The sequence below is a fragment of the Monodelphis domestica genome, chromosome 4, assembly GCF_027887165.1.
Source record: "Monodelphis domestica isolate mMonDom1 chromosome 4, mMonDom1.pri, whole genome shotgun sequence".
NCBI lineage: Eukaryota > Metazoa > Chordata > Mammalia > Didelphimorphia > Didelphidae > Monodelphis > Monodelphis domestica.
The window spans coordinates 480,578-502,324 of record NC_077230.1 but is presented as its reverse complement, the minus strand read 5'-3'; the positions used below and the strand labels follow the sequence as shown (position 1 = coordinate 502,324).

Here is a 21,747-nt window from a genome sequence, read left to right as displayed (position 1 = left end):
TTCTTCCCTGATTATGAAAAGAAATCACTTGAGCTATATTCAAGAAATGGGCAGGAAGATAGTTCACAAGACTGTTCTGGCTGTAATTTGGAAGTTAGAAAACCACAACATATATCATATATCTGTGGGCATTGAAGTGTAATGTGATCTGTAGGTAGGATGATGAACGAAGTCTTTCATGCTATATCAATATCTATGTTTTAGGAAGGCTCTATGGACAGCTTGTATGAGCCGGTGCCAGAGCAACAAAATAACAAGGAAAATGCCTACTCAGCTACCAATACCTGTGTGAAAAGAGGACAGTCAACAAGATTTTCAATGGTGAGTCAAATCCTGACCTTATTTTCTTCTTGTATTGTCATTCTTACTACTATGATGATGACGATGATGATGTCCACATTCATTTTTTGAAACATAAAAGCACTGAATCTGGAATCAGAAACCTTGCAATCGACTTCTACCTCTGATACTTTGTAGATTTAGACTGGGGGGGGGAAACTAGGAAGCTATTTAGTCCAGGACATTAATTTGTGTTTTTCAGGTAAGTAAATTGAATTCTAGATTGGTAAAGGACTTAACTTAGTTAAGTTTACATAAGATTACATCAATTAAGACAAGTGACAGAACTGAGATTCAAACCTACGCTATCTGATTCCAAATTGATTCCTCCTCCAATGACTTCGTGCTTTTCCCAATAATGGTGTATTTGGCAAAGTCTTGTCTAATTGGTACTATGAGTTCTCCAATGGCTGAAAGGCTAAATTTCTGAAAAAACTTTCCTTAAACTTGAGATACGCACTAAGTACACAACTTCTTAAATAGAAAATGGATAGAGAGAAAATGGAAAGTAATATGTGTTGGAAGGGATAACAACAGCAAAGGAATCAGGAAGGCTCATGTAGGAGGTGCCACATAAACAGACCTTTGAAGAGAATTCGAGATACCAAGAAACCGAAGGGAAGAGAGAGAATTCCAATCATGACTATGCAAAAGGATAATGGAACAGATATAGGAGAAAGCAAGGAAGGCCAATTCATGCAGAATGCGAACACTGTGTGAAATCATTCTAGAAAGACAAGTTGAAGCCAATTATGAAGGGTTAGAATTCCTAAGAGAAGGGGCTTTCTTCCCTTCCCCCCGCCTCTTAAGCCACCTCTATCAACAAATGAAGACTAGACTAGAAATAAATTAGAGTTATGATATTCTCCTGATATGTCCAAGTAAGAAATACTATGGTATGTTCTTGATGAAGCTCTACTTGATAATGATTGCTTCGCTTTCTAGATTCAGGAATCAAAGTCAAGTTCTTTGGTCCTTAAAAACTATTCTCTAGATATTCTCCCCTTCCTTTTTTTTACCTCTTCACTTCGGTGGTGCCTCTTAAAATGCTCCATAACTTTACAAATATCAGCTCAGCATTTGCCTCCACCAGTTGGCTCAGGGCCTTAAGGAAGAGATTACAACATCAGTGAGAGTGGCAAGCAAATGCGAGGAAGTGGAAGCTTGAAGGATCGACTGTCGATCAAGGAGCGAAGGAAAGAAGATTCTAAGGAAGAATCTGGTCAGGGAGACAGTTAAGAAAGCCAGCATCTGCAACTGGCCACTTCTTGCCTCTTGAACTGGGGGGAAGGAGCTAGCAGGCAACTGCTCTGGATTCCTGGCTAGTGACTTAACATTGAGAAGATCAGAGCACAGCTCTGAAGATCCTTTTCAGTCTGTCAACAATATCCCCTCAGAGACTGGATCAACTTTACTTCCTTGTATTGAATTTCCTAGTAGATTAGGGAGACCATCAATTCCCTCTTCCCTATCCCAACTCCCTACTTCCCTTCTTTAAAATAAATCCATTTGAGAAAGGACTATAGTGTGAAATTAGTCTTTTGAAAGCTGCTGCTAACTTACCATCTGAGAAGAGTTGTTAGGACCAACTAAGAGACTTCATGGGGTGGGGGGAAGGAGTGAAATCTCGGCTTCTCCTCTAATGTATTTCCTAGTGTCACCACTCCAGCACTTCTCTTACCTGAAGTATCCTAGTGAGGAGCATCTATTACAGGCCCTAGAAAGTATTTCATGTGGACTATTTCATATTCCCCTGAATTCACAAAGGCAGTAACTCTGTGCTGTATTAGGTGGTTGTTTCTTTAGATGGGTTATGGTAATGTAAGAGACTGACCAATGAGGTAAGATGGAATCAGATTTGGTCTCCCTCCTCCCTCTCCCTCCCACTTCAGTTAGGCTCTTCAGTTGGAGTCAAACTGGGATTCAGGCTGAGTAAGTTGCCTGAATATCGGATAGATAACTCACTCTCTAAAGTTGTTGGAACAAGGGGTTCTTTTAAGGAAGGGGAAGGAAAGGGAAATTGGGTAGGAGAGAGGGCGTAGGGTTTCCCTGATCTTAAGTAAATCCTAAATTGAGTGATAAACTTAGAGAGTCTTAGATGAGGGATGTGGCTAACAGTCTTAAGGATCTTCTGAGTCAATTCTTGATAACGTAGAGAGGAAATCAGTAACCACCAAGGAAAGGATCTTCTCAGTTCTTCCTCCTTCAAGTGCTAGGAGAAAGAGAGATTTTTCCAGCAGTTTGGGTGTCTCTTTTAACTGCCTTCTCGGGGTCACATTGTCTTCTGGAATGCTCCTTGATGGACAGCTCTTCCAACTTCCATCCACTGCCTCGCTTTGCAGGTTTTTCTTCAATATTACTCTCTCACAGTGCTCTCTTACTCTCACCTTATTTATTTTAGGTATCAATTCTCTGTACAGTCATTTCTTGTTTTTCTTTTCCAGTTCAAAGGAAACAAGTAAACCATCCACCTAAACAGTTTTCATTCTTCAGCCTCGACTCATTATGAGAATGAGGGTTCTTGGCATTTACTTTTATGGGACCATGACATGTACCTAAAGTCATACTCCGTTACTTGCTCAATAAGGCTGACTAATGAATTTCTTGTCTACCATGTGGTGGGGGTTCTTCATCTCTTCGGGATTTTCTCTTTTTCTCTTCTTATTAGAATGCTTTCTTTTTGTGTCTTTAGAAATTAATTCTTGAGAGTTCCCCCATCCCTCCCAGGCAAACTTCTCTTGTAGAATGCTAGTCCTTGTTAGCCTAACCTTCATCCATTAGAATTCTTTGAGATATGCTTGAACATAATCTCAGGTTTTAGGAAAATGTCTCACTCTAAAACAAACTCTAAGAGGAAATGATGATTACTTTATCCCAAGGTTCCTGCCATTTCTCTCAGGAGAGGAAGCAGTACCTTAATCCTCTCTCCCTTGCACGGTAGGCTAGTTTCTTAGGGCCAGTGATGCGATTTTCAGGTCGTTTGGGTCTGAAACAGGAAAACCCAATTTTTAGGACGTAGACCAGCAGCAATGGGAATGAGAAGAGCTGTGTTCAGCATCTTTTGTTTCTTGCTATAACTAAGTAAACTCTGAATATATCAACTCTTATAAATATCTCAGCTCGTTCCAAATCTAGACCTAAACTATCAGGAGAATGGCCAGAGCCATGTCCAACCGATTGTATATCACTGCAATAAATTACTCACTGCTGATGCAGGCTGAAATGCCCCATGCCCTGCCAAGCAGCTCGAGCCAATCCAGAGAACATGGACAGAATAGCTAGTTGATGACTATGAGAGTCACTTTTCACATAAGACAAGAGTTTCTTAGATTTACAATCATGAGAAAACTTTCCTCACTTCAATCTTTAGACACAACCTCCGTCCTTGTTTCGGGATCTCCGAAGAGCAGGTACAGGAGCCTCAGGTTCCCAGGCACAGAGGACTAGGTGCAAACAAGGCTCATTTTCCTTCATCACTGCCTTCCTTAGCATGTGCAGAAAAGAGCAAAATGTGCATGAAGGTCGCCTCAGGGTATTCAACATATCACGAACACCCTATTTACATTGCAGTTTGCTCCCCCAGAGCGGGCAAGCAGAGGGAATCATGGGTAAAGCCACACAGACCAAAAGTAGACCATGGGTAGGGAACATTTGTTCCTTGGAAATGTCACAAACAAATGAGCCCATCCTTCGTTAGTAATCAAGAAAAAAGCATTCCTGAAAGCCCCTACCTGTCTTTGACTTACCTTTGCTAACCTTTATTCATATTTGCTCACCTTTTACTTCCTTTTATTTGCCCTTACTTCCTGCTTACCTTGCTTACTTGCTTCTTTTACCAGCTACTCTATTACTACAATATAGCTTGCTGCCTTGCAATGGAGCCAGGCTGAGCTGTCAGCCAATTCTGTGGACGAAATCTCCATCAGCCTTGCCCTTGTCACTGCTATTAGAAAGCCCATCGTAGATCATCGACCAAGAGACGGAAAGGACCTTTAAGACCCTTTCTTGGTCATTTCCCTTTTAGAATGTTTAAATATCAAAAAGAAATGATTAGCCACAGAGGGAAAGAGAAAAGAGCTCCAGTGGGCATATGGATATTTCAACTCTACCACTACTCTTGCATCATTGTGAACATGAATGACTCATCTAAAGCATGCTATTTCTAGTTTTCTGATGATAAAATTCTTTCTCTTCCTCAATCTTTGCTAAAATGCCTTATACCACGCATTTCCTGTTTCCTGAATTTCTGTCCAAGTGTAAATATCCTTCATATGCCTACCTTACCTGCCTAAAATCCCTCTTATCTATTTCAGGTTCTTTGCTATAGAATATCAATCCAGAACCATATTCCATTCAAGGGTTCCATCCCACCATATCTCAATGCAACTATGGGGTCAAATCATCTACTTTCTAATGACTCTTTTCTTGCATTTTTCCTCCTGTGTGCTTTTGGGTGACAACTACTATTTTAAAATCAGTTTTTCCTCAATTACATGTGAAACAATTTTTAACATTCATTTTTAGAAATTGAGTTCCAAATTCTCTCTCCTTCCCACACTTCCATCCTTCTATCTCTCCCCTCCCCGAGAAGGTAAGTCATCTGATATAGATTTTACATGTGCAACCATGTAAAACATTGTCCATATTAGTCATTTTGTGAAAGGGGTCTTAAATGACCAAAAATAGAATAAAGTGATATGTACATTTTGGTATATATTCAGACTTTCTTGGGGGGCCGATGACTTTTTTCATCATGAGGCTCTAGGACTGTCTTGGATTATTGCATTGCTAATAATAACTAGGTCATTCACAGTTGTGCATTAAAAATATTGCCATCACTGTGTACAATATTCTTCTTATTTTACTCACTTCACTTTTCATCAGCTCATGAAAATCTTTCCAGATTTTTCCAAAATCATAGCACTCATCATTTTTATAGCACAATAGTATTCCATCACAAGCATACGATAATTTGTTCAGGCATCCCCCAACTGATGGACAACCCCTTAATTTATAATTCTTTGCTCCTACAAAAAGAGCTGCAAAAACTATTTTTACACAAATAGATACTTTCCCCTTTTTTGATCTTTGTGACACAGACCTATGTGATAGAGATATGGAGAGAGAAGATTTTGCAGGACTTATGGACCAACATGTATCTAGCTCTAGATGCAAAGGCCAGGATTCACATGGAATGTCCCCGGTGGTTGGCGGTTGAGCTGATGGGGGGCAGGGGCTTTTGAACTTGGTCTCTGTCTCTCTCGGGCTCTGGACACTTGGAGCTGGGAGAGGGGGCTTTTGGTGTCCCTGTGTCAGGGACTGAAGTTACTTTTCCCTGGAGGCTTTGGCTGGCCACTCTGAGAGGAGAAACTTGGTTTTTGGACTTTGTCTCTCTGGCTCTGGGCAGTTGGAGCTGAGGAGGGGGCTGGTGTGTCTCTGTGTCTGGGACTGGAAGTCATACTTTTCCCTGGAAGCTTCTGGGCTAGCCAGACTAAGAAGAAAAACTGGGCTTTTGAACTTGGTCTCTGGCTTTCTGGCTCTGAACAGTTGGAGTTGACCAGGGGGCTTTTTGGTCTCTGGGTCTCTGACTGGGGGACACACATTTGCTCTCTGGAGTTTGAAGTTGGCTGAGAGACTTTCGTGAGGCAAACTTGGCTTTTGGACTCTGGTGGGGCTGACTTGGTTACTTGAAGTTCTCTCACTTTGGACAGTTGAAATTGACAAGAAGGAGAAACCTAACTGAAGAAGAAGAAAGAAGATCCTGAAAGCCATTGTCCTCCATCTCCCTGTCTCACAGTCACAGTTTGTGACTGGACTACTTTCTCAATTTTACCTCAGTTAGACTAGGGACTTCCTCATACCCTTACTTCAGTTTCCCATCCTGTGATCCCAATAAACGCGTTACCTGAGAAAGAAACTTAGAGTATTTAAATTCACTGGGGGGGGAGGGAAAATTGAGAGGAGAGGGGTGGCAGTTGGAGCAGGGGGGCGGGAGGGAGGGAGGAAGAAGGTTAGGAAATAGATCAGCCATCGTTAGGAATCAATAGGCAGATTCCCCAGAGCAGTCCCTTGTGTACCAGTATCCCTGTGTGCGGTAGCATCCCCCAGCAGCATTTCTCTGTCCTCCATTGCCAATAAGCAGCCTCAGGTTCCCTCAGCAGTTTCAGATTCCTGTAGCAGCCTCTCTAGTAAAAGCCTCTCTAGACACAGTCAGATAGAGAACAGCAGCCATCGGTGAAGAAACTGGTTCCCTCAATTCATCCTCTCTATTCAGCAAGTAGCAGGTTCCCATCAGTTTCTCATCTCTCTCTCAAACAGTAATAAGTTTCCGTTCAGCGTACATCTTTATTACACCTACTATTAATTACTACTTTAAACAAGAGAATCCCATGGAACAGCATTTCTGAAGTACAGATTCAAGTTTTCTAGAAAGTCTGAGAGAGATAAAATTATTGTAGGAGGTTATTATTAAGGGAGAGTTTCATAAACAAAGTATGACTTCAGCGGGGCATCTCTCACTAAAGGATTCTAGATGCCCCTGAGACAAGGTTTATTAGAAATAACCACGTGGAAGTGCAATGTTTGCATAGTAGAGAAGTAAAGATAGACGACTTCTTTCTCGAGACTGGCACACCGAAGATCAGGTTACCTTTTATCTCTCAATGAGAAGTTTCATGTTTTGGCTTGTTTTTTGGGCAACACTGATAGAATAATTAGCAAAAGACATTTAAGGAAGAAAATTAGATTAATAATACCCCCATCATGTAAATCATCTTCAAGTAAAAGGTGAATGAAATTAGTTTTTAAGCGTCTTTATATAATCATTAGTTTGATTCAGAGAATACAAAAAGATTCATACTAGTTGTATATCCAATTCATGGCTTAAGACAATTAAACAAGTTCCACGTCTCTAATCTGCAAACGTATCTTCTAATACTATGTAAGAATGCTACTTGATAACTTCAAATTCACTTCTTCCTTAATATAGAGCTTTTGTGACCTTCCCCCAAATTAGTCAGTTGGTTAGAGTTCATTTAGGATTCTCTTTTTTTCGAGATAAAAGGCTTCATTATATCTACTAAAACATAATCCATTGAAATCTTCATCTTTCTTTAAAAGACTTGTTGTTCCAATTACCTGGAAATAAAAACGACATCTTTTTTAGTTAAACTTTTCACCAATACTTAAAATGGGAGATTGTGAAATTATGATGATCTGCTTCAATGCTTTGTTCAATAAGTCTAGCTTCGCCTTCCATGAAGACTCACCTGATTCCCACAGCTAGAAATGATCTAGCTTTCCTTGGCTCTGTCATGCCACAGTTCAGCCTATCCTATGAACTCCATCATATTAAACTTGGACTAGGCTATGGCTCTTTATTTACATCTCACTTTCCACTATCATTCAGCATAGAAACTATTTGCTTTCATCTGTGTAATTTCAATAATTTATCAAGCATTTAAGTGGCTAATATGTGTCAAGTACTGTATAAACGTATCATCTATATTTGCTTATGTGAGTTAAAGTTATTATTGGAGATGATTTCTTAGACGCTTCTAATTCTGTGATGGTCCTCTTAGTAAATAGTTCTCCTGCCCTAAAGAGCAGAAACGGATTTAGAGCGGCAGCAGCTTATCATACGAGAAAAGCAGGTGTCTTTTATCAGCCATGTTTACGAGCTGTTATAAGCAAAGGCAAGTGGTATCAAGTGTGGGGACGTCAGTGCATAGTAGATTGTAAACTCGGTGAGAAAGGAGCTGTTTCTTCCTCTCCAAAATGACTATCAAAACCGAACCTCCGTTCGCTGAGTGAGTGAAAGGAGGAACGAGTAATAGAGGTATATGAATAAAGCACAGAGGAAGCAATAAAAGAGGGAGCGTGTCCAACAGAAAGAGTGTTGGGCCAGAAGGTGGAAGACCTTCGTCTGCCACGACTAGCCATGTGGTTGTGTAATCGTTTCTCATTTTAAGATTGTAATTTTCTCACCTGTAAAACGGAGGATTAGAATGAATGATCACCAAGGTGACTTCGAGCCGTGTGAGTTTAAAGAAAGTGATGAGAAATTCTTCATTAATGGCTTCCATCACGAATACACAGTAGCTCGCGTGTGCCTATACAGTAAGCGTGTTCTCTCTCAGAAAGTATATGGGAAATGAAATCCCATGTTAAAGCAGGACAAGTAAAAGCCCAAGGGTTCGAGCCATTTTAGATATCCTTCTTTGCACGGCACTTTCCCTTCATTTAGCTCCTCGTCGGGTTGATGTCTCTACATCAATCCTTCCTCTTATATCTGATGCTTCCTTCTATGAATCTGAGTGCTTGGGATGAACACTTGCGGCTTCTTATGAAGTTCCTTTAGAGTCTGAAGACTTCTCGCTAGCTAAATGGCATCGTGGAGCTATCTGCTCCTAGGCATAGCTGTTAGCAAAGAGGCTGATGGAACCGAATGCTCCTCCTTGTTGATCTTCCTGAGTGTTTCCAACTGAGTTAAATGTCAGACAAGGCTAAGCCAGAAGAACACAGTTTCCCACCAAGTCTGATGATTAACTTTATCCCCAAATGAAACGGTTGTTTTAGGGGGTGATGATTCACCTGTCACTGGAGGTGTTTAAGCACGGATGGAGTATCTCTGTATTGGCTATGTTATAAATGGGCTCTGTGACTTGAGGCTAAGGGAAAGGTACTCTGAGTTCCCTTCCAACCTCAGATTCCATGACTTCCAGTAGTAAGACAAGATAAACTGCCAATTACCAAACTACTTACTACCTGCTTTGATTTAAAAGAAAACTATCTTTAGTCATGTGAAAAGCTTGTTGATTTTAGACTTTTAATATTCTAAGCATAAGGGAAACTCATCCTCATGAAAGACTGGAGGGGGGACAGCTGGGTGGCTCAGTGGATGGAGAGCTAGCCCTAGAGACAGGAGGTCCTGGGTTCAAATCTGGCCTCAGCCACTTCCCAGCTGGGTGACCCTGGGCAAGTCCCTTGACCCCCATGGCCTAGCCCTTACCACTCTTCTGCCTTGGAGCCGATACACAGTATTGACTCCAAGACGGAAGGTAAGGGTTTAAAAAAAAAAAGACTGGAGGAATAGGATTTGACATGTCAACTAAATTATTTTTTCTATGTGATATAAGCCTTTCTTTGTAAAAAAAAATTTTTTTGGTTCTAGTCACCATAGTCTTTCTTTTTTTCTTTTAAATATTGTTTATTGATTCTAATGCAGAAGAGCTTATTTAAATTCTTTTGAAAATGTCTGTTTCTTCAATTTGAGCAATTTATCCTTATTCACTTTTTTAAACTAGCAATCCATCCATGTTTATTGTAACCCAGATTTACATACAAGAGTGACGCAATGCAAAATAAGAGTTTCCTTGAGATTTGAAAAGACAATTGCAACGAATACAAGTTTGTTTGTTTCTGCAGGGAGGGATGTCCTACAGCCATTCGCCACACTTATAAAAAGCTGTACTCGTAGACATTAATTAGAGCATGGTTATAGGTATCGGGTGGAGGGAAGACTTGCCCATGGATTTCTATAGTGCTGTCCCTGTTGCATGCACACAGATAGCTTGCTAGACTGTATGGTCTCTGGAAGTTAAGACCAATTTTAATCAATAGACGGGAACGTTTCTTCCTCTGAATGAGATCCCAGTCAAAAACACTGAGAGTATTGAGTCCAGAAGAGGAAAGCAACCGGCTAATTTACCAAATCAAGTTTGTCTTATGCCTCGTGGAGAAAAACGCATAATCAACAATGTGATGGACCACCGATTTCATTTGGATCTCCAGCGAGTTGGAGGGTAAAGTTCTGTAGAATGGTGTTAAAGAACAACAACAACGCCATTCTCACCAGGCCCTCTTCAAGATTGTTCTGCAGAAAAAAGCACAAAGTCCTCACTTTTCTTTAATCTTCCATTCTTATTCAGGAAGTGCTGTGAGTCATCGTGGTCTTTGCTCTCCACACAAGATTGCTGACACCAGTGGGGACATGTTTGTGCTCTTGAGGATCCCATTCTTTTGGAATTGGATGGGCTGGTTCACTGCCTGGGGCAGTCAAAGAGGTACAGAGTCAGGGAATCTTTGCGCCTTGTCTCAGAGTGCTACTCATTGTCTCTATTCCCAAAGAAATGAATCTACTGCAGGCCCTGTTAGATTCTCTACGCCAAATCTCCACTGGGGATCGTCTTTTCCTGTTGCATGTTGGAGAGGCGGCAGTCAATGCAGTCTTGAGGGCTGTTGAGGTCTGGTATCTGTTGTTGTTCCTTCAGTCTTTCCAACATGAAATATTTTTATTTCCTCAGAAAATCGAGTAATTCTTTTCTACTTCCCAGAAAGATGCGCTCTGAATGTTTGTAAACAGAACTGTCCTTGGTTTGTGGAACAGCTGAAGGCTTTCCTATAATAAGTCAATCAGACATAGACATTTCTCATCTTTGAGTTGACTCAGTCATGGAAGAGGACAGAGTAGATCCCATTGCACGAAGCCCAGCCAGGGAAGAAGGTGGGATCAGTGTCCCGACTCTGTTGTCTGAGCTTCTTCACCAGGCATTAACCTTCTTCTTGAACTCTCTTCAATGGTTCTCTTCCCCATCCCAAATCTTTATTCACTGTTTCGATTGCATGGACTTCCCACTTGTTTTTTATTACTAATCACAACGGAACAACTTTAAAGTATCCTGAAGGATTTCTCAAAGTAATTTCTAGGAAAAATAAATCAAAATATTTCACAACTGTAATGCCAGAACGGATTTATAGCTGGTCCGATTTGATTTCAGTAAAATTGTCCCTCCTTCATGTGATGGGCTCTGCACATATGGTCTATATGACTCGTTGTTTGTCTGGATGAGTGGCATCACGGAGTGGCATCTTGACTCGAGGGAGAGCTGGATTTAAGGGAGGCATCCAAGTCCAGGCATCAGACAAAAGTCAGGACAAGGAGCAGTGGTTCAGGATGTGGAGAACGGCTTTGGCGTCTTCTCCTCAGTGCCTGCTTTAGTTGTCTTCATGGCCACGAGCTGTTCTGATCTTCCCATGCTTGGGGTGAACATTCTCCTAAGCCATCAATAGCTTTGACGCCTTCTGATTAGCTGCCTGGACAGTTTTGTACTGGGATGAAGCTGCTCTACATGCTCTAGCTTCTTGGGTAGACGCCAAAGGTGAATGATCTCACCGCTGAGCTCATGTCGCCGCGTGGATTACAGCTCTGGTCAAGGGATAAGCCCAGATTGCTTCTCCTGAAGTTCAGATGCTTTGAAGGTGTCAGAGGTATGTACTGAGGTTCTCTCCCTCCTTACAAGCCGTGACTATCTAGCAATTAGTTCTTAGATGTCTGCTTTTCTGGTAGGGTTTTTTAGCTGTGTCTTCCTTTCTCTGACTGCACACTACTTTGCTGATCTCTGTATCATTTTCTTTTCTTTTTATTTTAAGTGTATTGATTTGTTTGTAACATTTAAGATAGTAAAATGCTCAGTTAGCTCCCACCCTCCCTCTTCTCTCTCCGATGAGAGAGGACATAATTAAAAAATATATAAAATCATGCCTTGCTTGTTTTTATTTTTCAGTTCTTTCTCTGGAGGTCGACACAAACAAGTCCTCATAATTTCCTGAAGGCCTTTTCATGTTTTTCCAAAATTAACCATCGCAACATTTCTTGTGATAAAATAGCATTCTGTCACAAGGCATGTGCTTAGCCATTCTGCAACTGATGGACATTCTTTCAATATCCACGTCTTTGCCACCACAAAAAGATCTGCTATACATATTTTAGATCATATGGGATCTTTTCCTTTCTTCCTGATTAACTTAGGAAAATAACCCAGGAGCGATATTTCTGCATCAAAAAGTAGATGCCGTTTTAGAATTCTTGGAGTATATTTTGAGATTGCTCTCCACGGTGGTTGGATTAATTCACAAATCCACCAACAATGAGGCCTCTTTTTCCCACAATAATTTGTCCCTCTATTTTTCCACATCCCTCCAACATTTGCCACTTTTCCCTTTTATCATTTTAGTTAACCTTGTAGGTATAAGATATCTCAGGGGGTGGATTTGCATTTCTCTAGACAATAATGATGTAGAGCATTTTCCAGATAGTTATATATAGCTTTGATTTCCTCATCCAGAACCTGTCCATTCATATCTCTTGACCATTTATCAGCTGAGGAATGGCTAATGTAGCTGACCAAGTTCTCTATATATTTTGGCTATGAGACCTCTAGCCAAGAAACTGTCTACTAATTTATTTTCTCAACTTACCGATTTCCTTCTATTCTTGGCTATATTAGTGTCATTTTAAAGACTGAGGTTGCCGTGGAAATGCTGTTGGTGCCCTAATCTGGCCAGAGATAAGCATTCTGAAAGGAGGATGGAGGGCTTTTCACTCTTTTCAGCAGTGAAATGTTTGTCTTCTCTTCCCTTCTCTCTTTCCAAGAGGGCACATTTGGATGACTACTAGTTAGTAGTATAAGTACTACTTAAAATAGCAGTGTTGATTCTAATTAAGTGGAAAATGTGAGTAAACTCTAAATAACAAGAATTGTTGGCATCCAATTTGCCCTCTGAATAAATAGATGATCTTATACTTTTGATCTTCCCATTTCATTGTCGTGAAAGGGAAGCTAGAAAAAAGGGGCTGTGGTGGTGGTAGTGGTAGTAGTGGGCATGATAGCAAGATCAACAGAAAATTGAAATGAGACAGAGGATAGATTCTTTGACCAAATGATTGTGATTCTGTCTCAACCGGGAACCTGCTGTGTATATTTTACTGTTTAATTGTTTCCCCAAATAATAAGCTTTCATCTTCTTCTCTTCCTATTTCCTTCCCAGTTGCATTTGATCAGCTTCCCCAAAACAACAGAGACAAAATCATTTGGTCCCTAACAAGTAGCCAATACCCTCAAAATGCTTCTTAAACAACAAAGGATTTCAAAGTTCTACTTTTTCCTGATAGGCTCTAGGAAAGAAATCGTAAGATCGGAAACGTTCTCACTCTAGCATCAGACCTATTGAACCCCCAAATGATTTACAGAAGGGAGCATTACATTGAGGTGCCTGTTACAGTGACATTGCAAGCACATCTAAAGAGGACAGAGGGTGTAGACAGGATGAAGGAGGGTCGGGAGTGGCTGACGTGAGGAGATAGAAATTCTTTCCCTGAAAGTCCTTGGGCTACATAAAGATTTTGAGGGTTGAATCTGACATTAACAGCTTCGCCCAAAGAAAAGCCTCGAGTGCCGACAGTAACCATGTGAGGTTGCGTCGTGTGACTGGCGCAGCCATCACTGTGGTCTAACACGAAGAGTATCTATCTTACTCTCCGTACTTTTGCATCGGGCTCTGTTGGTTCTTGTCTGGCAGCATTCAGTTAAAGCTTCCGACAATTCGTAGCACACTGAAAAGGAAATCAAGAGGGCAGCGATGTCGGCTCGGGCGAAGGTATTTTCAGAAATGCTTCACGCCTCGTTTCTCCCATAAATCCTTCAGCTGCACTCAGCCTTCAAAGAGTCATTCGTACTCACGCTACAAAAAGCGCCAACACGGATTACTTTCAGTGCTGATGACATGAAGCACGGCCAGGCTGTCCCACCGGAAGCTGCACCAAGCATTCAAGTTCCAGCCCCTTTGGGGGGCTAATTGGGACTGGAGGAGGTCATTTAAGCCAAGGCCAAAGGCATCTCTTTCTCCGGGAATCTCCGAAGTGATCGTAGCTTTCCCTGAATTTTCTCGTCATAATTTCCAACTGATGCACCTGATCCACGTGACCAAACCGAGTCTCCTGAATGTTTGTCTTTTATGGGATTGTGATCTGCAAAGCCCATTTCACAAACACTGTCAGCAGCATCTGCTAGCCAGACAGCCACTAACTGCATCGCCTACAGCAGCTCCAGTGCACCCATGCTTTTTTGGCTGGTTCACTTTGAACCAACTTATAAATATTTCCATATTTATCTAAATCAGTGATGTGAACCTTTTAGAGGTGGAGTGCTGGACCCACCCCCCAGACCTGGTGCTGTGCCCACTTCTCTCCCCCACTGAGTTCCAGGTGACCCCACCCCTCCCTTACCCCACTCAGGGGAAGGAGAAAGTATTTCCCTTGGGCTGCTGAGTGGGTAATGTGAAAAAATGTCCTCAGGTGTGGTGGAGAGGGGGAAGGCACCAGTTCTGTCCAAGTCCCTCTGCTTTTTTAGTAACAAACTCTGGAGGCTGGGGGGAGGGCAGCCACATGCCCACAAAGAGGGCTTTGTGTGCCGTCTTTGGCACCTGTGCCATAGGTTCTCCATCACTGACCTAAATCCTTGAGAGTACTCATTTAATAAGTAGAAGACACAAAACTTTGCAGCTCTATTATATAAAGTATGATATTCTTTTGTAGTACATAATACATTCAATATGTAACTCTCAAAGCTGCTGTATTGTCTATGGTTTCTTTGGCCTTTTCCTCTTCTTTTTTTCTCTTTTTTTTCCAGAACCCTACTCCTAACATCTTCTTTATCCCCCAAACCAAGCACTTATAATAAATATGCAGTCAAGCAAGTAAATCCTCACATTAGTCCTGTCCAAAAATGTATTTCTCATTCTGCATCTTGAGTCCATTTATCTCTCAAGAGGATAGTAGCGTTATTGGTACTTTAAATATTCCTCGTTGTATAGATCATAGTTCTCAACTCTCAAAACCATTTTTCTTCATACCGTTTTATTATAATTTTTCTAATTTTTCATAATTTATTCTGTATTAGTTCATATGAGCTTTGACTATGATCTTTAAGCACAATCATATTTCCTGATATTCATCTACTATCATGTGTTATATTTACTTTGTGGTGGGTACTTTATTAATTTCTTCTTCTTGGACTTCAAATAGAAATAGCAGAACTATTTGTGTATATATTTTTCTTGCTTTTGCGGTTTTTATGTGGATGTGGGCCTGCTGTATACACATGTCCACTTGTAAATGTGCCTGTCAACATACCCATCCGTACGCGGAGTCCATGAGCCAGGAAGTGTGTTCAGAGCTCAGTGCGGTGACTGTCGGCGCAGTTCCCTCCCTCTCACAATGCTCCCATCAATTCACATTTCCAGCAACACTGCCTGGGCGCCTCTTTCCTACAAGGGTTATGACACGTCCCTCTGCCATTTTTACTGAGCGGTGGGAGGTAGCGATGCCCTTTCTTTCATTTTCGTGTCTCTGATTTAGTCACTGCTTTTAATACGGCAACTGATGGCTTTGGTGTCTTCCTCGGATCCTTTCTCGGGCGGCGACGCTTCTGAATCTTGTACGTTTGAAGCCGACTCTGGCCCTCACCAGGGGAGTTGCTGGGAACACGCACCCCTTCCTTGCCGCTCTTACCGACTCTACCCAACCCAACTCTCTCTGCGGTGCTCATTAGTGTGGATGGCGAGAGTGTTCGCCGAGCGTGTAGTGCTGCCTAGGGCAGGTTAGAGGAAGCTCTTACTCTGTAGCGTCTCCTTCTTGTAAGCGGCAGAGGAGGCGCAGCTAGAATGGAGCCCTCGTACATACACTCACACATTGTCACAGTCCCCAAAAGGCCGTTTTGCCTCCTACTGCCTTTCTCCTGGTGGAGGAAGGAATGGCGTCTTCCCTTCTGCTTCAGGAGAGGGCTTTCCATTCGGACCATTTGGGCACATTCCAGGAAGTCGGCTTCAGAATGGCTTTGGGAGTTCCACTTGCCTTATTTTTACGTACAATCTTTTTTCCAAAGCAAGGCAAGGTTTTCCCTCTTGTACCTTTCCAAGGTGCCTGGATTGGTGAAAAAAATAGTCTTATAATTTACCAATTCACCTAATTACATGCAGGTAGTGTAACCACACGCACAGTCATTTCAGGTGCTTGGATTTTGAGCCTCAAAGACATGGTTATTTGGTCCAAATTCTTCATTTTACTGGTGGGGAAACGGAGGTCCACATTCACACAGGTTATACGCATTAGAACCTAGAATAAGGCCTAAATCCGTTTGCGCTTTCACCCATGCCTCTATGGATCTATATTTATATTCTGGCTTCAATATTTAGGAGGAAAATATATACGTTTAATATACAACAATAGTTAATCACCAAATGACACTGGCCTTTTATTTCACATCCTGGTGCAGAAAAAAGGCTATGAATAATCTTGGCAAGATTATGGGGAGACGGAAACTCTGATGCACGGTTGTTGGAGCTTTTGGTTTGGTAGATTTGGGGTGGGAAAACCAAGCGACGGATTCTGCCCTTTAACTCAAAGACCTCTCAAATAAAAGGTGCCCGCAAACACTTTTCAAAACACACAAAGACAAACATTTCAGTGTGACTGAGCCAAAATGTGGGGCCCAAGCGATGACCACACACTCAAGCCAACAAGGCTGAAGTGCCTCCAGAACCCTAGAAGGACCTGAGTTCTCCTGGCTGCCCTTCTCTCTGCCCACTTACACAGCAGCTCCTTTAGAGCCCAAGGCAGAGACAACAATCAGGACATCTGGGAGCCAGGTAGCCCCCCTCCTTGCTGGACAGATCAGAAAGCACTTTGCAGAAGAGGCCAGTGATACGCCAAGTGCGGACAGAAGTCAATAGTGGATCCCATTTCCCTAACTGCGTTTCCCCATTGCGCCAAGGAGTGGGAGCCAACAAGAAGAAACGAATTGGAAACCATTCTGAATTCTCAAATCAATGGCAGCCATCTTTAAAGGAATGTTCTTTCATGGTTGGAACAGTTCCACAGAAGGGATCGACAGCCAGCCCTGGAACCAGGAGCCTAGTTCAAGTCCTCCCTCTGCACTTGGTCACCACAAGCACTTCACTCGATCTCTCGGTCTTCGGTGAGTCTCTAAGTCTGTCGGGTACAGAAAGCATCGAGGCCACCCTTGTGCTGGGGGGGGGGGAGAGTTTTCTCGTGTGGGGGTTCCTCCTACAATTGCTGCCCCCACCCTATCCCTCCGATACTCTCAACATTATTGTCTTCCCCTGAAATACTCAGAAACGGTGTACAATGAGATAAAAAACAAACTTGTCCCAGATGACGAGGCAGAGAAAACGGAGTAAAGAATCACATTCTCCATCTTATTAGGACGCTCTCCGTCAGAGCCATGGCCGGGACAGACAACTGAATTTGAGTCAGCAGTTGGATGATTGGGACAGTGATGGCGCCCCTTGAGTAGTGCAGGAAAACTCAAGTCAAGATACAGAAGTGTTAAAGCAGGAGGCTCCAAGAGAGCCACTTGGCCTTTTAGGGAGCTTTTCTCCTTTCTAGGAACTTTTCCCTACGTGAAACTCCTTTTCACGGCCAAGATTCTCCCCATCTGTATGTCTCAGTTGGTCTTTTCCCTGCTTCTTAGCACGACGTGCTCTGCTGATAGCACTTTTGAGACCAAACTAAAGACATCTCCATCCCATAATCAAATGGAGCCGAAGGTTGATGAAGAAGCATTTTTTATTGCCAGTAAAGTGTCTTCTTCTGGAATAGGATTTGTCCCCCGTGCCCTTTCCCCAAAGCGAGGGGAATGCTCAGAAAGATGGGGCTCTGGTGTTTCCCTTTGGCCGGCGGTCTAATTCTCTACCATTGGCCGCAAGCGTGTATTGGCCGGTCGCCTCGCTCCCACTTTTAGCCACAGACTCCCTGCAAGCCAATCAGCAGTTACAATAGATTCTTCAAAGGGCGCTTTTAGGTGTCAAATGAAGTGATTCAGAAAGTGATCAGAGCTTAAAGCTGCATTCAGACTTTTGGGACACTCAATGCGGACATGGGGCTGGGGAAGAAGGAGCCGCGGGGTAGAGTGAACAGATGATTGGACAGGAGTCAAATAAGGCTGACTTCACGCTTTGCGGTGGCCCTCTTGGTCGGGTGGCCCTGGGAGAGCGCTCTGGCCCGCACTGGAAGAGTTTTCTCCTCCGGGAGTTCTCTAGTCAGCAGAACCCTTCTGTCTCCTCCCTAGGACGGCAGGCAGACCCCCCTCATCCTGCGGCACGACCTTCTCCCCGCGACAGAGCACCCTTCGCCCCCCCGAACATTAACACGGGACCTTTCCAGGCCAGTCCCCCGGCTGTCTGCCACCAGTTGGGCCCTTGGGAGCCACAGTGTGAAAACTCGCACTCACGTTCTCCTCAAACTTCACCCAGGGCTCCTTGAGAAGGCAGCGATCTCCTCTCAACTCTCTTTTTCTCCCGGTAGGCCACAGAACTAGACGAAAACCCAGTGGAGTCCACAGGCACGCTCCAAAGACTTTGGAGGCTAGCAGCAGCCAAGAAGACCGGCGAGCGCAGCGTGGATGAACCGCATCGTGCACTGAAACCTCCTGGTAAGAGCTTGCTTGATGTTTAAAGACTCTTTCATGGCATTGTATAGCGGAGCCCCCTGGGCTTCTTCATTCTGCCAGCAACCTTTGTAGAACATGAGGAGGACCAGGACACAAAGCGTAGAGGTGGCCCCAGAGTCAGGGCAGCCTGGGGTCAAGTCAGACTGCAGGCCCAGCTGGACTGTGATTATGGGTAAGGCGAGGCACCGCATACACTCTGGAGGACGATAAGCTGCCCTGGCAGAGCACTTGTATGTGTGTGTGAGTGTGAGTGTTTGTGAGTGTGAGTGTGTGTGTGTGAGTGATTGTGAGTGTGTGTGAGTGTGTGGATGAATGTGAGTGGTTGTGAGTATGTGTTGAGTGTGTGTGAGTGTGAGTGTGTGTGAGTGATTGTGAGTGTGTGTGAGGATGAATGAGTGGTTGTGAGTATGTGTTGAGTGTGTGTGAGTGTGAGTGTGTGTGAGTGATTGTGAGTGTGTGTGTGAGGATGAATGTGAGTGGTTGTGAGTATGTGTTGAGTGTGTGTGAGTGTGAGTGTGTGTGAGTGTGTGGTTGAATGTGAGTGGTTGTGAGTATGTGTTGAGTGTGTGTGAGTGTGAGTGTGTGTGAGTGTGAGTGAAAGAGTGTGAGGGTATGTGAGTGTGTGGGTGAATGTGAGTGTTGTGAGTATGTGTTGAGTGTGTGAGTGAGTGTGTGAATGAGAGTGATTGTATGTGTTGAGTGTGTGTGAGTGTGAGTGTGAGTGATTGTGAGTGTGTGTGAGTGTATGGATGAATGTGAGTAGTTGTGAGTATGTGTTGAGTGTGTGAGTGAGTGTGTGTGAGTGTGTGAATGAGTGATTGTATGTGTTGAGTGTGTGTGAGTGTGAGTGTGTGTGAGTGTGAGTGAAAGAGTGTGAGGGCATGTGAGTGTGTGGGTGAATGTGAGTGATTGTGAGTGTGTGTGTGGGTGAATTGAGTGACTGAGTGTGTTGAGTGTGTGTGTGTGAGTGAGTGTGAGTGAGAGTGTGAGGGTATGTGAGTGTGTGGGTGAATGAGTGTTGTAAGTGTGAGTGTGTGTGAGCATGAGTGTGAGTGTGGGTGAATGTGAGTGTGGGTGTGAGTGCTAGTGAGTGCGAGTGGGTGTGAGTGTGAATGTGAGTGATTGTGAGTGTGTGTTGAGTGTGTGTGTGAGTGTGAGGGTATGTGAGTGTGTGGGTGAATGTGAGTAGTTGTGAGTATGTGTTGAGTGTGTGTGAGTGTGAGTGTGTGTGAGTGTGGTTGAATGTGAGTGGTTGTGAGTATGTGTTGAGTGTGTGTGTGTGTGAGTGTGAGTGAAAGAGTGTGAGGGTATGTGAGTGTGTGGGTGAATGTGAGTGTTGTGAGTATGTGTTGAGTGTGTGAGTGAGTGTGTGAATGAGAGTGATTGTATGTGTTGAGTGTGTGTGAGTGTGAGTATGAGTGATTGTGAGTGTGTGTGAGTGTGTGGATGAATGTGAGTAGTTGTGAGTATGTGTTGAGTGTGTGAGTGAGTGTGTGTGAGTGTGTGAATGAGTGATTGTATGTGTTGAGTGTGTGTGTGTGAGTGTGTGTGAGTGTGAGTGAAAGAGTGTGAGGGCATGTGAGTGTGTGGGTGAATGTGAGTGATTGTGAGTGTGTGTGTGGGTGAATTGAGTGACTGAGTGTGTTGAGTGTGTGTGTGTGAGTGAGTGTGAGTGAGAGTGTGAGGGTATGTGAGTGTGTGGGTGAATGAGTGTTGTAAGTGTGAGTGTGTGTGAGCATGAGTGTGAGTGTGGGTGAATGTGAGTGTGGGTGTGAGTGCTAGTGAGTGCAAGTGGGTGTGAGTGTGAATGTGAGTGATTGTGAGTGTGTGTTGAGTGTGTGTGTGAGTGTGAGGGTATGTGAGTGTGTGGGTGAATGTGAGTGGTGTGAGCGTGAGTGTGTGTGAGCATGAGTGTGAGTGTGTGGGCAAATGTGAGTGAGTGTGAGTGTGTGTGAGTGTTGTGAGTGTCTGGCTGAGTGTGAGTGAGAGTGTTGTGAGTGTGAGTATGTGGGTGAGGGTGAGTGTGTGAGTGAGTGTGTCAGTGTGTGTGTCAGTGTGTCACTGTGCGACAAAGATCTTCATTAGCATTGGCTCGACTGTGAGTGTGAAATGACGCTTTCATAATAAAGTCAACAACAGCTGTGTGCCTGCAGAGATGAGCCTCTTTGTCCTGGATTTTGGCCTGTGCATTCTCCACAGTGTCCTCCAGGGTGACGGTCTTGCCTGTCAGGGTCTTCCCAGGGTGAGCGTGTGTGTGACGCCCAGGCCTGAGCCAGCCTCTGTCCACTCTTAGTTTCCGTGTTCGAATTCGGGGCCCACTTGTGACCGGCTGTGCTTGTGAGACCCCAGCGCGTGCCCTTTGCGGTTTCTCACTGCGATGCCGTCCATAAGCGGGTGTCCAGGGCCGTTAGCCAGTGGCCTCCTGCGCCTTAGACACCTCCTAAGCTGTGACTCGCAAACACAGCTGCCAGCCCTTCCTCGGAGGCAGTTCCTCGAACACGTCAATTCAGTCCAGGATGAGAAAAAGCACATGTCTAGCGCTCGCTTTGGCTTTATCTGCATGCCGATGCTCGCCCAGACTCGGGGACGCCTCCTTTTTGTGAAAGCAGACCGGGAAGTCAGGCACCCGCGCGCTCACTCCTGCAGCGCTCTTCCTGTTCTTGGCTAATCTGAAAAAGAGCCTTTTCCGTAAGGACACTCAGCTGCTCCCCGCCTGGCCATCGGTGATCCCGCGCACTCCGGCCGCAGTATTTCAATCAGAGTCCGCGCTCCAAGCACTCTCCATATACAGTTCGTTCTCTGCCGCCCAGAGCCACGTGGCTACGCTCTCTACCTGCTCACAACTCTGCACCCCACCGGAGCTGCCACAGGAAGGAAAGGAAGGACACGGAACTCCCCCAATGCGTGTCCTGCCACGACAGGAAGTGAGTGGGGGCGGGGTTGGGGATCATCGCTTTCAGGGTAACCGATTCCCGTGACACTCGGTGCACCCGTGGCGGTTCAGCCTTCTCTGACGGGGAACTTTATTTTGCACCCTTTGCCAAATCTCTTTCTCATTGTTTGCTTCTGGTTCGATCTTTACTTGCCTTTAACGTGACTT

The 21,747-nt window shown here is 43.9% G+C and overlaps 1 protein-coding gene across 1 annotated transcript in view; it reads left to right on the top strand.

The window, feature by feature from the left end:
* The first annotated feature begins 208 nt into the window (after window positions 1–208).
* Window positions 209–21,747, top strand: part of SAMSN1 (SAM domain, SH3 domain and nuclear localization signals 1) — a 127,370-nt gene continuing 105,831 nt past the window's right edge. The window contains exons 1-2 of the mRNA XM_007493053.3: window positions 209–321; window positions 18,503–18,629. Of these exons, the coding sequence (XP_007493115.2) occupies window positions 214–321; window positions 18,503–18,629 (235 nt within the window). The 5' untranslated portion in view covers window positions 209–213. The remainder of the gene's footprint in view (window positions 322–18,502; window positions 18,630–21,747) is intronic.